Here is a 15,153-nt window from a genome sequence, read left to right on the forward strand (position 1 = left end):
GGCATGAAACATTGTTTACAGAGACTAGACATAAAGGTGCACAAGATAAGGAAGGAAGTACTTTGTGAAAGATTCAGCTGCACTAAGCAGATATGATGTGTGCCACTGGCATCACATTTTAAACAGAGTGACTTATTCTATGTGAAACAAAATATTAAGAGACGTTTTCTTGGTGAATTCTTTAAAACATCTATCATATTTGCTTTGTTTTATTCTGCTATTATGCTAAAGTTTCCTAAAGCAGATCAACTTTTGACATTAGACTTTTGGCTCACACTTTCAACGAATAAGTAAAATGATAAAACACATGAGGTCACGATGTGTGTTATTGGTAAGCACTGGAACTCTCACATATCTCACAACCCCCACACCCATTCCAGCACAGCCTGATTCTTACTTTAAAAACTGTCACACCTTTCCTCTCAGGGATAGTGTACAATGCTCTCCTTACTCAGAAAACCAAGCAAGTAGGCCCCATATTACTTGAAAATTCATTTTTAGCAATTTACCAGTCATACCTTGTAGACTTTTTTTATCCCTCCATAATGCATTTGTGTCTTGAGATCCTTGCCTTGAGCATTTACGTGTAACTGTTTGCTGCCTTTTAATTTTTACACAGCTGTCTTTTGTGTAGGTCGCATTTTCAAGAGCGTGTACAAGAAAAAATATCCTTAAAAGCAGTGCTTAATATAAGCCGGTGGTTTCGGGTGCTCGGCACCGCCACATGATTGCCAACACTCTTGCTTGAGACAGTCTGCCACAAGATGGCGCTGTCTGACTAATTTCGAGATGACCAAAACATCAGTCAATTAGTCAATCAATATACATAAAAATGACTATTACCCGCCGCCCAAGCCATTCTTATAGCTTTTGGGGCCTCGAATAGTCCGAATTTTCACACTTGTGAGAGTGTGATGGTTAGTAGTTTTGTTGTTACTATCAATTATAGCGCTGCCAGGGGTACTGTATGGTGAAAACAGCAGTGGCCTCCTGATGGGAGCCCTGGCACTTTTTTTTTTTTACAAAAAAGCACTGCTTAAAAGGAATCCACTCTACTTAATTTTAGCCAATAAGTATGGTGATTAGAACGAAATACTCAAAAGCAGAAAGGCAAGGATGAAGGGGAGTTGGAATGGATCTGGGTTGGCTGTAGAATGGGAGAAAATCTCAGTCCAGTAAATGCTTCAAAGAACGCACCACCACAGCATATCTTTAAAGTCACCACATGGGGCTCCCTAGATGCTTCCATAAGATATCAATGTCTGGTGCGACCACCAGACAAAAGTAAGGGTGGGGCAAGCAACACTGAGAATATTCTTCCACCACAAGCCCTTCTCTGAATGTGGTATTAAGGGCTAAATTACTCAGATTACGAGGTGTCTCCTAAGGGGACTATTGCGATATTTTTGGAAACATGAGGCTGGTTTGACGGATAAAGCTGACTAAAGGCCTAACCAAAAAAACATAGTACATCCTTCCGCAGATGTTTTAATGAGCCCACCTCATTAAATGGTCCATGTTAATACTTGAAAATGCATGTGCCTGTGTTTAGTCCTACTTATTTTATTAAGCCATGACGCTCAGCTTCTAATAATGTAGATGCCCTATTTACAGATATATCACTCTATTAAATTTGTCAAGCAGCATAGGAAGGACAAATCAATTATTCTGGAGTTTAAAGTCTAGTGTCTCCCATTTTGGGTCTAATGTGTTTGTAGACACAGAACGGGCAGTGACAGGAGAAGGAGGCAGGGGTGCTTAATTAGAGCCAGTGGTTGCAGCTAGGGTTCATCAGTACTCATTCTTGGGGACCGGCACTTGTTTTTCCTCATCAGACTTTCACACCGGGCAAGAGAGAAAAAACAAAAAGGGAAAAAGAAAGAATGTAAAACAGTTAAAAATGAAAGAAAGCAGGGCTGAAAAGAAAGAGTGATATAGAGGGGCGCAGAGTGTCTATTAATAGATGATGGAGGCATGAGGTGAAATCAAGACTACGCAGGCTTGGATTAGGCAACCTCAACATTTAATACCATTGTCTTTGGGCATCTGAGCAAAACGTTGGGCCCCACACTTGTTTTTTTTTTTTTTTTTTTTACAAACTAAGCACTGGAGGTAGGATTCCTGACCTGTCTCAGACTCAACGGAGAAGTATGGCTGCCCCTGGAGGATGCTGTAGACTACTTTTGCGCTGTTTCCGTAGGTAGGGTCGTCTTCATCGTTTGCGGTGACTTGTACAACGAATGTCCCTAGGAAAAATAAAGAACACAAGGTAAAACACAAAATCATTACATAAAAAGGAAGATTATGGCAGCTCATGTCAATCTGCGTCGTGGCCTTCGGCCATCTAATAGGCGAGTCAAATAATGTTGCAATTTAAAGTCAATGGCTCCGACCAAACTGTTCCTCACTAAACATTTGTCCTAAGAAGCCAACCAGAAATACCAAATCGTCCTCCCAAAATAAACTTTACAAACTTCCGAACAAATTATTCGTGCTTTGTTGCCTGAGCCTTCCACGTTCAAGGATAGAGGTTTTGGAACTTATCCTCAGAAACTCAATATTTCAAAACTTGTGATAGCTGGCGTCATGGGCACAATGAAAGCTAAACAAATGCACCCCCGCCTGGCCCTCAGTTGGGCAGCAAAGGCAGCCGTAATAAGCATGCAGTGAGTCCCTCACACCCGGGGCTCCGGGGCCACAGCACCTGCTGCAGTAATGAACGCTGGCCCCTGCTTATAGTGAATCAATTCCGCTTCCGCATTTCCCTGTGTTTACATGATCTGCTCACGAACTTGGAAACAGTAAGAAATCTCGCGATATCCACTCTGCTGGAGCTGTCAGGATGATGGAGCAGGAGACATGCAGGGAGAAGAATTTTAAACCAGTCCATTGTTTATATGCCCCCCTCAGTGGAATCTTAATCTGAAAGAGAGGGTTGGGTCCGGGATATGAACAAAAAAAAAACATTTAAAAAAAAGATTTTTTGCCCCCCCATGGCAATAATTGATAAACCCGCCCCTCTCTATCTCACTCACTCCTTCTCTCTCACTTCCTCTCTCCCTCGTCACTGTGCCTCCTTCAATAAACCTATGGGGGACTGTAGAGGTTGACAAAGACTGTTGGTTGTGTGCCTTCAAAAACTGTCCTCCAATGTCTCCAAACCCCTTCCCGCACCACACCCAGGGAAATGCCCAATAAGTAAATGCCCAGTCCGGCCCTGGTGGCAGTAGAAATATGGGAAAACAAAATACCGTGTTTCATTTTCAAATAAAAGCATAAGCCCACAGTGCATCAACTTTAAAAAAATAAAAAAACATTTGGAGGTGACACATTTGTTTAGCACTCTGTAGCAGTCGGCATCACTATATAAACGTGATGTATCAAATGTAAACTTAAAACGTGGAAAATACAGGAAAATAAAGAACTTTAACGAGGGGAAAAACGACAGCTGAATTTTCCCTTTGAATATAAAATTAGCAATTAGTGATTGCTATGCTCCATATTTTACCATTCATCATTCTCTTGATTTTCTGTAACTTTGGGGTAGATGGGCAATACCAAGACTGGAAAAGGAAGCTTCAAACAGATGTTTTATAATTCTAAAAAGGCTGAATACCCAAAGGCCCACAGCTGTGATAAGATGATAATAGTGATAAAGGACTTGTTCCTTGAGCTACATAGCTATTCTTTGCGCCATTCCATGATGTCAGCTTGGTAGTCATGCTTTTCTGGGAGCTCTTTGAAGTGGATATGACATGACTACTCTCTAACAGCCATAACATAAATATACCATAATTACTGAAGAACATGGCCACTGGCCCTGGGGACCACAGTGCCATTTGCCATCACTGGACATCTAAGAAGTCAGAGGTCGCATTCAAAGTCCCATGCGTCGTGCCCAGAACCTGTCAGTGAAGGGTTCTTGTTGGCATTCATACATGGCATATTGCTTGAAGTCAATGGGAAACATCAGACCTAAATTTAGCTCCAAGGGTGGCAGTGCTTTTTCGATGCAGCAAACTCATGTCAGGGACTTGCACCAGCTCGAGCTCTAGCAGCCCCACTCCTCCAGTCCCTAAAAAAGGCTCTGAATAAGCATTTATTCTAAGGTCATGATTTGACCAGCCAATATCTCGAAATACTGCCTGTGCTACAAGTGTAGTGAGACAATAGGTCTGTCAGTAAGATGTGGCACGTAAGCTATGCTTGTGTAATTTAGACATTGACTAAGATGTGGCAAAGGCACAGTGGGCTCTCTTGTTGCTTGTCCCTGGAATGCCTTTTCTCTTATCTTGCAAGCCCACTAGCCATCCATGATCAGATACACGACTTCACATTGTTAATACTCCATGCTATTTCTGCAAGCGTAGGGCTAACCGATTGAATTCAGTCGAGTGAATTCACTGCTTCCATCAATTTGTGCTAAGTTCACGACCTCTCCTTGAAAAGTCATACTCTGCACCCTAACAATACCTAATCTCCTGTAGATCATCAATAAATGCCATCAACCAATGCATGCAATTCCCATATCCCACTCTCCCACTGAAGATCACACCTAATTCCTGCTAATGTAATCTAATCTAAAGGCATTGAGTGGTTCTTGTAGAGCACAAGACTAATCCCAAAAAACTACGAGCCGTACGCGTGTTTTCCGGCTGACTCGTACAGCTGTACGAGCGAGCCAGTACGATGCGCTCTACATGAAATTCACCGACCGAGTCGTTTCCGGGTCCGAACCCCTCCGTACGTCTCGGTCGTAAGCTAACCGTGGCATGCAATGGATGCGATTCACGACCGAGCCAGTACGATGCATGCGTCGGACAGCCTATGCGAGCCGGAGTGTCCGGCTCGCAAAAGCTCCCGGAGTCGGATCCCCCAACACCCGCAGCCATATGACTCGCACACAGGGGGAGACCTATGGGTCTCCCCAACACAGGCATGTACGGTGCGGATGGCCCCAACGCGTACCCACTGTAGGGGGCGCACTTGTTCGAGACGTACCCATTCAGTCAATGGGAGCGCATGTACGCGTGGTACAGCTGGCTCCCATTGACTTCTATGGGAGTCCGACCGAACCGAGTCCGACAGCATACGGCCGCATCGTACTCGCTCGGTCGGACTGTAGGGGTCAGGCTCGGTCGGAAAACACTCCAGATCCGACTCGGTCGGAGTGCTTTCCAACCAGGATCGGAATCGGCCCCTCTGTATATATAGATTTACTATGCTTAACTCTGCATCTACGTACCTAGACCGTACATATCTTCAAGGTAGACAACTTAGAAATGGAGTTAATGCTAAAGCTATACTTACCTATATATATACTTATCTTCACAATCCTTTCGTAGTCAGTATTCTGGAAATGTTATTTTGGCTTCACTTGATATTGTGACATACAACTCATTGTGCAATTTACAAAATTGGCTAGAAATTTGTGTTAACATTTGGCAGCAAAATAGTTTGCAGGTGTAGCACAAATGAAGGGACATTATTCGGTGGACTTCAAGGTAAAATGCTGCTTGAGCACATCTTACCAATTAACTGCTAACAGCAGAAATCAAATTCAGCCTCTGATTGAGTGAGAGAGCCTCTGTTTCAAAAGTTGACATTTGCCACCTTTTCATCAACTGCCTCTCTTCTGCAGCATGGCAACCATATCCTCAAAGCCATTAGGAAATATAACCATAGCCAGGCACCTATTAGAAGTCTGCTCCAGATAAGTACATCATTCATAGCACCATGAGCTAGATTCACAAAGGTATTTTACACTTCTGAGTAGGTTACACTTTTGAGCAAGTTTATTTTCTTTTTGCTTACTCACAAACACAAAATCCAAATATACGTAACTACTAAAAAAACTTTAGTAAGTCCAGCACCACACATTGCCAACCACCGGTACTGCAATACCCTCCTATTGATAATGGAGATAGGGAACTAAAATTAAACCGAATAGGACATCAGGCTATATTAAATATTTTTTTTAAATAGTTAAAGATATAAATAAATATAATTTTATGTTATGAAAACATAAAAAGAGTAAATATTTAATATTTAATGATAAAATATTTGAATGCCCTATTTTGAATTAAAAATTGTATGTAACAATAATTTTTGTTAAAATATTATCACATTTTTATTAATTCAATATGTCAATTTTAAAAATTAATAATGAATAATAAAAAAGAATATTTCTTTCTTTAGGTGGGAATTTATTTTTAAATGTAATTTTCAGGAAAAATAATTTTAATTTAAATTAGTATATTTCCATAATTAAATATTTATTTCAGTTCAGTTCAGAAAACTTTATTCGGATAACTTGGTATCCATAATAGCACAGCAGCATAACGAATTATTTGACAAATGGAGAGTAGTAATAAAATTCATCAACAATAAATAGTTTGTAATTATATAAAAAAAATACCAGTTCATGCATCAGTTTATACAAGAAAATCATGCGTATATATGAAAGCTCAGGGGTTGGACATCACCTTACGTGCTCGAGTGGCGATTTTAAAAAATGTGCTAGTTATTTCAAAATTAAATTAATAGGGCATTATCATATTTTGATTTCTTTCTACATTAAAACAAAATGTATGAAATTAATTTTCATTCATATTTACCATAAAAATATGCTTAATATTGATTTTCAAGTAAACTAACTTTTTTAAAATGTTCCCTATAATTTACAATGCGGAGATCCTGAGATCCTTTGTGAATCAGTCCCGAAGTCTTTAACTGCAAAGCACAGTTGCAGCACCCTCAAAAATGGAGAAAAGGCATGCCCTCATCTAAATCTGGGCAGATAGCTACAATTCGGTAAAAGCCTGGTACGAGTGTCGAACACTCTTGCAATTAGATAGATGTGCACATGCAAGTTTGCACCGCCACATCCTTCCCATTAAATTAACTTTATATCAAAATGGTCATTTCGGTTCATTGAGCTACTTCAAGCTACTTAACAAATTTGGTGACCACATAAAAAGGTAGGTGAGTAATTGTCTGAGTGTGTCTGAGCTGAGGTGGTGACGGAATCTATAGACGCCACAGTCAGCTGAGTAGCTCATACCAAGACCCTGTATCATGTGGCGGTGAGTAACCTTGCCATCCGTCTTTCAAGTGCCAGGCACCAGCGGAGGCTAAACATCCTCAACCTTTTTCTCAACTTTTACCCTACCCGTGTGTTAGGACTTAAAAGTGTGCTTGTCTTATCTACTAATTCTCAAGGTTCTTGGTTTACTTGTACTTGACTGTTCTGCATTGTGTGGGAGGGTAAAACAATTATTGCAAATGGTGTGGGGATTAATAATTGTGTGAGAATACCAATAGAGCTGGATACCAAGTAGAAGATGAGAGAACAATGATTCCTATGGAGACATTTACAGCCTCGTTACGAGTGCCTCAGTAAGACGCGTGTTAGTTACCTGTACTGGAGAAACCAGTAAATCCAGGGGAGTAGGCTGAGTTAACAAGGGACTGTAAATGAGACTCTGAAGGTCCATTTAGAAATGAGGCATTACCATATGAATCAGTAATTCTAGTCATGATTCCCTTGTAATTCTTCATTTGCCACTGGAATTTCTCCTGAAGATGTTGGCCACTTACAGCAGCAGAAATCTCTCAGTGAAAGTCATCATGTCTTCGATTTTCTGCAGACCTTGTAATTTCAAAGAGGGTGGTAACACCCATTCCACATAGAGGGAAAAGCCCATTCCTTTAATGAACTGGGTGGGCAACAATACACAGGTGTGTAACTGGTGTTAACACATCATTTATTTCAAAGACTTGCACAAAATTAATATATACGCATTTGAATATGGTAACACAATCATGAGTTAGAATAAAGTGCAAAGGGTGCAGTGATTGGTTGTAGTGTTGATATGTAATACTTACAATAATTCAGAAAACAATAGAGCAACATACAAAAACAATAATTGGCAATGCAGCAAGTCTAGCTTATATCTGAAAGTGCCTCTTTAGTCACTGGTCAGTTTAGGCACTCACTTCATCATACGTGCACTCTGTCACTCATTCTTGCATTCATGCATCCATTCATTCGCCTATTGACACATTCATATATTCACCAACTCACTTGCCCACAGTAAAACAAGCACACACTCAACAAGCATTTGTAAGATAGATTAAAGGAATGAAAGTAGAAAAAAAGAAAAAATGTCACCATCTAAATGTGGTTGACAAATGCTTACAAAAAAAATAAAGTTAAAACTTGTGGGGGAGGGGCTGCCTTCAAGAATAATACATGCAGTGTATTGTTGTTTTATGGTTGTAAAATGGCTGCCCCATTTAGAATCAACATGTTGTCGATCTTACGGTGTTAAAACAATGATACCCTATACATAATATCAGTTCAAGATGGTCTCTCAGTAAACTTCTTAATTGTGCACATCTTGGAATGTATTGTGTATAGTGTATCATTGTTCCGGTTTCACTAATTCCCAGGTGCAGCCAGTACAGGTAAGAGCGGTGGGGCAGTGGGGAAGTCGACATACGACGAGATAAGGAAAATAAAATAAATAAAACCACTAACCCTGTGCGCACGGCATTGCCGACTCAGCGATACGGCGAGCACAAGGTAAGTGGTTTTATTTATTTATTTTCCCTATCCCCTCGTATATCGACTTTCCCCTCGCCCAACCGCCCCACGGCTCCTACCTGTACCGGCCGCACCGGCTAATTTCATCTTGGAAAACATCTGCCAACGTCTGCCTTGTTTTCCTCATACAAATAAGCAAAGTGAAGGAGCAAGCACAATGGTCCATCAAACACACATGCAATGAAGAAAGCAGGGGTAGTGGTTTCCTCATTTACAACAGGCAGCACTCAAGTGGAGAAAACCTAAATTAATTCGAGCCATTGCCCTTTTGTCCTGGTGAGTATCTGTCAACAGGGACCAGACAGCTGATCTCTTGCTACAGGAAGCATCAAGCACATGGTGATCTAATCCTGGGTGCATGTAAGAACCGTCAGCAGCCATAAGGAGGTACATGTCTTGTGCTCTGATAAGTGGAGTAAGCACCAAGCCCTCCCAAAAGAATCAGTTATTGGAAAACGCAATACAAGCAAACATAGCGCATAGAGGAGAAACATCAGAGTGCAACACATTCATCAAAATGCTCTAACAGGTTTGTTACGAAAGATCTGTTACCATTTGGCAGATAGGCATTGGAATGAAGTCAGTGTTTAAGTGCAATCACGCACTAGGCCTCTGTAAAATGCGAGAATGTTTTTTTTTTGGTTGTTAGTTCTATTCAGGGCCGGACTAGCTGTAGCGGCACCGAACGTTTCCCCTGTGGTCCGCCAGGGTGGGGGCCGGTTCTTGGACCCTGGGGGGCCGTTTTTGTGACCGGGGATCAGCAATATCGGCCCCTGTAACAAAATCAGGCGAAACCGGCCCTCGCACACATCTCGGCTACACCCCCCAACCCCTGGGGGGCCGGCCGAGCAGTTTTCCAGGGCCGGTTTCGGTTACCAGTCCAGCCCTCGTTCTATTAGAGCCCATTTTGGAAATCTAATTAAACATTATTGCACCTCCATGCAAAGTGACATGCAATATGGCTGCAAGAGCAACCTCTCAACGATTCCAAGAGCAAAATGGACACCTATGTGTACATGTATGGGAGAGACACTGGGCCTCATCTACAAGAAAATGACACAGCACGGCGCTGCAAGCCATTTAGCTGCACTGTGCAGCGTCATTTTCAAAGCACAGGGATGAGTCGTATTAACAATATGTTGCATCCCTGTGGTTTCTCCCTGTGCTGGCACACGATTGGCTACCATGCACTAGTGCAGGCACCCTTGCATCATTTTGCAAGGGTGCCTGCACTTCGGGAATGATTGTTTTTGTGCAGGAAAGGTTACCTTCCTGCACAAAAACAATAATTAATGGCATTTTCCTCTTTCTATGTGTGCTGCAGAATGCATCACGCATTAAATGAGGAAAAAACAAAGAGAAATAAAGGTATTTCTCCTTGTTGCATCATTCATACACTTCCCCTGAGGAGGGGTAGGATTCTCATGCATTCCCAGTTTTACAACATGTTGTAAATCTGGGAATGCATCAAGTTCCATGGATGTTGCGTGGGAACACCCACAGCAACACTTATGGAATGCCCCTTTCATGCAGAGTAATTTCTGAAATGGGCCCTTATTTACAAGGCCATGAAAAGTCACACAGGGTGGCCTGGCAGGCACACTTTGCCGCCAGTGCGTCAAAAAAACGTGAAGCACCAGTGGCACAATGGGCTTGTAGATAAGCCCCATTGTGTGGAGCTGCACCAGTTCCATGTGTGTGCATGGGTGCGTGCATGCGAGACACTGCTCACAGTTACTTTTCTTATGTAATATAGGCGAGTGATCACATACCCACTTCAGACATTTCTGGCACGGTGGCAGTGTAGACATCCTTCGTAAACTTGGGCTCGTTATCATTGATGTCGTGGATCTTGATGACGAACTCGGACTCGGGTTCCACTGGTATGCCTGTCGCCTTGTATATCGCCTGGGCATGGAGAGTGTAAGCAGATTTCTCCTCTCTGTCCAGTCTCCGTGTGGCGTGCATGTCCCCTGTGTTCTCGTTGATGATGAACAGGTCTCCCGCACCATCTCCTGAAAGGATGTACTTGAGTTTACCATCTCCTTTGTCTTGGTTTGAGTGAAGCTGGAAAGGGAAGAACACAAACAGTACACTATTGAGTTGTCATCTTTCAAATGTAGTGATTCTGCTTGGAGGCCATCTTTAACTTATGTTCTGGGGCATTAACATCCTAGAATAGTCACCTTGCAAGAGACATATTTATCAAGACTATGGCAAGGGCACAAAAAAACGTCATGCAAAGTGAAGCAATGTGGTGCAAAGTCTTGATAAAATATTTACTCTCCAGTGCAAAACCTTTTTGTGCTAGAAAGCGGCCATCAAAGTAACGCAACTAGTGCTTTACACTACTTTGCGATCAGAGGCGTTCCATGGGAGGTACTTGGGTGTTCCAATTCTATCAGCCTTGGTTTTCGATGCAAAGGCAGATCCCCCAGGATTATCAGACCCAGCTTTGCATAAAAAATGCCTCCTTGAGGCAGGTTAAAAGTTGGAGAAATGTTTTAATTTCTCCAAACGTTTCACTCATTTTCTGTATACTGCACTGTACAGCACCTGATGTGTGAAATGTAAAAAAAAAAAGCCTAGGACCTGGATTTTTTACTCAAAGGATTTCCTTCAATACAAAATCTATGCTACACATCACGCACACACCTTTTCACTAAGATGCAAAGGTATGTATGTGACACTGAGCAGCCTGTATTTGCACCAGTGCAGGGTATGAGCAGCAGCAGTCATATTAGTAAATATGGCTCTGTGCAGCTCTCTTCACTCGGTGTAGCACAATGCAGGAACTTTGGTTGCTGCGTTGCGCTGTTTATTAATAAATCTTCGCCTAAGTCTCTCTAGCACCTGCCATGCATGTATTCGACATGTTTTAATTTTTTTCTGGATGCAAGTTATTTTATATGTACAAAATGTTATTTGTCATCAACTAAATATTTGTACTGTGCCTCAAATGTCATTTAATTAGGTCTTGTTTTTAGTGACCTTATCCGTCTCAGAACCTTTTCCCTGGTTTCCAGTGAGACACACTGCAAGGTTCACTGAACCTAGCTCAGTTGGCTTTGTCTGTGTGACACTTTGATCAGTGACTTCAGTCTGACTCATCATAGCCACTTGGTAATAGCACGCTTAGCTCCCTTCACAGCAGAGAGATCCCTGCCAGAATGGTAGGGATCACAAGCTGGGTCTGGTGGCTTAGTGGACTAACGCGTCTACTGCAGGAGCTTGTGTTTGACCTCATGGTCATAGGTTCAAATCCTAGCGGGCCCACTCAGCTTTTCATTCTTCTGAGGTCTATAAAATGAGTACCATTGAGTTGGATAACAATAACATCTGTTATTCAGCGCCAAGATACCCTTTTTGGTGAATGTGCACTTTACAAATACACATTATGTTGTCACTAAATATGGCGGTTGGTCATCCACCAGGGTTGTGGCAGTCGTGAACTCTGTACCCCTTAGCCCCCCTCTGGAGGAAAGGACAAAAGCCTGCCAAGACACTTTTGTTTCACAAATTAAATATTTACATTACATTGGCTGCAGATTGTTCCCCATTGTTAGACCTGGCACCTTGGCGTGAGTCTCCGTTCCTCTTTTTGTCGCTGTGCCTCATGTGCTTTCATGGTGTTGGCCGCTCAGCGCGCTGTGCCACTGCCAACCAGTGTCGCGGTGCGAGTGCTCCCTTGTAAATTATATATGTTGGTTGGATTCCATGATTGGATCGTTTGGTTTACTGTCAGACCCCAGTAAAGTGCGCCAGGAGCGCCAGGGCATGTAAATGCAAACACCGCTGGTGGGCTTGCAGCCCTGGTTGTGCCACCCACAGAAGCGGCCGGTAAAATATGTCTAAGGTCTGCCATCGCAGAACCTGCGTGCAGTCTGGTACTGACATGCTGACTGGCAAGTGCCCACACTTGCCGGTCCCTAAACCTTCCCTTAACTTCATGTTAGTCACCCCTCTGGTAGGCCCACGGGCAGGGTGCGTTGTAAGCCTAAGGTAGGACAAGCCTGGATGCGTGGCATGTCCTAGTAGTGAATGACCGCCATCTTGTTGTTCACTACTGTAAGGCTACCCTGTTCTCATAGGCCAGTATGGGCGGCGAGGATTGTTACATCCTATGATCATAACCGACCCAGGGAACATGGTAGAAGATCGAGTTTAGTATGCCTGAACTCGGAATAATAAGGTACATCTTTTCCCAAGGTTTATTTTAATATTCCGCGTTTGCAAATGCCGCTTTTAGAAAGCTGGCCTTTGCTTGCCTAAACATTTCAGCCCGCCTCTGCGTGATGTGTATCTGATGTCTGGCTGGTGTGAGTGACAGGGCTGGGGGAACCCAGATGGGCAGGGCTAGGTAGCCTGGTGGTGAATAGGACAGTGCTCTGCCACCTCAATGCCGGCTCCGCCCCCTGTGGAGCGTCTGATGACTCTGCCCTGCACTCTGAAAGAAGAAGCCTGCATCGCGTAAACAAAGTGCTCAGAAACCGGACTGGACTAGGCAAGGGCCCCACTGGCCTGGGAGAACAAAAGATTTGCTGTATAAATGTAGGAGCCCTGCTCCTAAGAAACTAGATCCGCTTTTGACCAAGAAGAATCTCTGCCTGAGGAGGAGGCACCGGGAAAGCTGTAGGAGGAAGACTGTCCCTGTCCTGGGGGATTGGCCTGCAGTGGTGACCTTGCTACCAAGGGGGAGAAGAGAAACTGTTGCTGAAGACTTTGCTTTATTTTTACTTTCAAGACTTGTGCTTTCCAAAACGATCTCCAAGGGCTTGGAACTGAGCTTGCCCCCTGAACTGAGCCCCAGGACCATTGGGCTCTACCTGATCTTCACTCGCCTGCCGCTGGACTGTGGTGTCCTTTCCCTCGCCGGAGCTGTGACCCTCGTGCCCCAGTCCCTCCCTGAGCCGTGACCAGAACTGCTTAGCCGCCCCCGTCTTGGGAAGAGCCTCGCTCGAACGGAGCCGCTCCCCCTACGCTGTGCTGAGTTGCCCCTGTCACCTCGCTCGCTGGAGGCTCGCTGTGCACCTTCACCCTCCCGCCGGAATCGGCGTTGTGAGCATCTCCAAGCCTCGGACGGCCCGGACGTAATCTGCGTGCCCGGCTGCCCCGCTTTGTTCACCCGCCACCTGCAACACCCCGCTCTTGCCGTGAGCCTGAAGATCAGACCCCCATCGTGAAGTGTGGGAGCCCCGGACGCCGCCTCGCCCTTCTGTCGAAGAGCCGCAGAAATCCCACACCCGCCTTCGCGTCAAGAAACAAGGTACTGTACTTACGAACTCGACCGCGAGCTCGCATCGGATCCAGGGTCCGCAACGTTCTGATTTCCCTGTCATCTGCCGTGCGCTTCCCGGGCGCCGCCTCAGCACGAAGTGCGCTGAGGCCCACAGTTACCTTGTGCCCGCCTAAAGAACTTTCCGTAACAAAGAGACTTTACCGTATTTCCAAGAGTTGTGGCCCCATCAGTTCAACGTTACTGGGCCTTGTATTTGAATCTGCTGAATCTACATAAAAGCTTATTTTTATATACTTCCTGATTGGTGTCCGTTTGCGGTGCATGCAAGGGGTTTACTGTATGTGCAATTGCATTTGCTTAACCGTGTACGCCTGAGACTTAGCCTAGACTGCTCGCGCCACGCACCTAGAGGGTGAGCAGGGGTTATTCTGGGGAGTCATCCTTCGCCCTGACAAGAAGTAAAGGGTCCCTGCTTGTTGTGGGTACACACCTGCGTCAACCAGAGCCCCCTCATTTCTAACATTGGTGGCAGCGGTGAGGATTTACGGATTTGCATTTGCGGTTTGCGTATAGTGAACCACTGATCACCACGTAGTGAGAGCAGACCAGTAACACAGCCACAAGACTAGCAATTGTTTTTGTTTTGCCAAGAATCTCCATTGTTTAAGCCATGCCTGGTTCACTCCCCGCCGGAAGGGCAGCTTCTATAATCTCTGGATTTGAGGACATAGATTGGGAAGAAGGCGCACTTCAGAATCATACCAATGAAGAATTGAAAGGTTTTTGCTCCAAGTTCAGGATTGCCCATACTTGATTGAAAAACAAGGCCCAACTCGTGAAGGCGCTGAGGGCCTGGTATGAGTCAAAGGCACCAGAGAATCAGGTGGAAATGGTTCCACCAGAAAGTGTCCATGAGTTTGGCAGAGGCCTGTCGCCAGAAGAGTTGGCAGACAGGGCAGCAACCCGGGCACACGAAGTGGAGATGGCAAGACTTCATGGGCAGATGGATATGGAAAAACAAAGATTAGCCATGGAAGAAAATAAACTACAATTAGAGCATGACATGAAGCTGAGGGAGCTGGAGCTGAAAGCAAAGAGTTTGGAGCTTAATCCCTCTGGTGGCAGCACACCGCCAGTACCGGCAGAACCAAGAGTTTATATTCCCAAGGATGTAGTGAAGGAGTTCTTTAAGAATGACGACATCGGGCAGTGGTTCAGAGCCTACGAGGTAGCCATGTCTTCCCACCGGGTCCCTGAGAGAGATTGGGGAGCGGGGTTGTGGGGACGGTTCCTGAGTGAAGGGCGG

General features: G+C 44.3%; 1 protein-coding gene across 3 annotated transcripts in view; it reads right to left on the reverse strand.

Annotated features, from left to right (window-relative positions):
- Positions 1-15,153, reverse strand: part of LOC146822915 (cadherin-6-like) — a 269,494-nt gene that overhangs the window by 36,916 nt on the left and 217,425 nt on the right. For all 3 annotated transcript variants that reach the window (XM_085607077.1, XM_085607076.1, XM_085607075.1), the window contains exons 3-4: positions 10,381-10,675; positions 2,127-2,246 (exon numbers count right to left, since the gene is read on the reverse strand). In XM_085607077.1, the coding sequence (XP_085463203.1) occupies positions 2,127-2,246; positions 10,381-10,675 (415 nt within the window). The remainder of the gene's footprint in view (positions 1-2,126; positions 2,247-10,380; positions 10,676-15,153) is intronic.

This window comes from Triturus cristatus, chromosome 5_2 (genome assembly GCF_964204655.1).
Source record: "Triturus cristatus chromosome 5_2, aTriCri1.1, whole genome shotgun sequence".
Classification (NCBI taxonomy): Eukaryota; Metazoa; Chordata; class Amphibia; order Caudata; family Salamandridae; genus Triturus; species Triturus cristatus.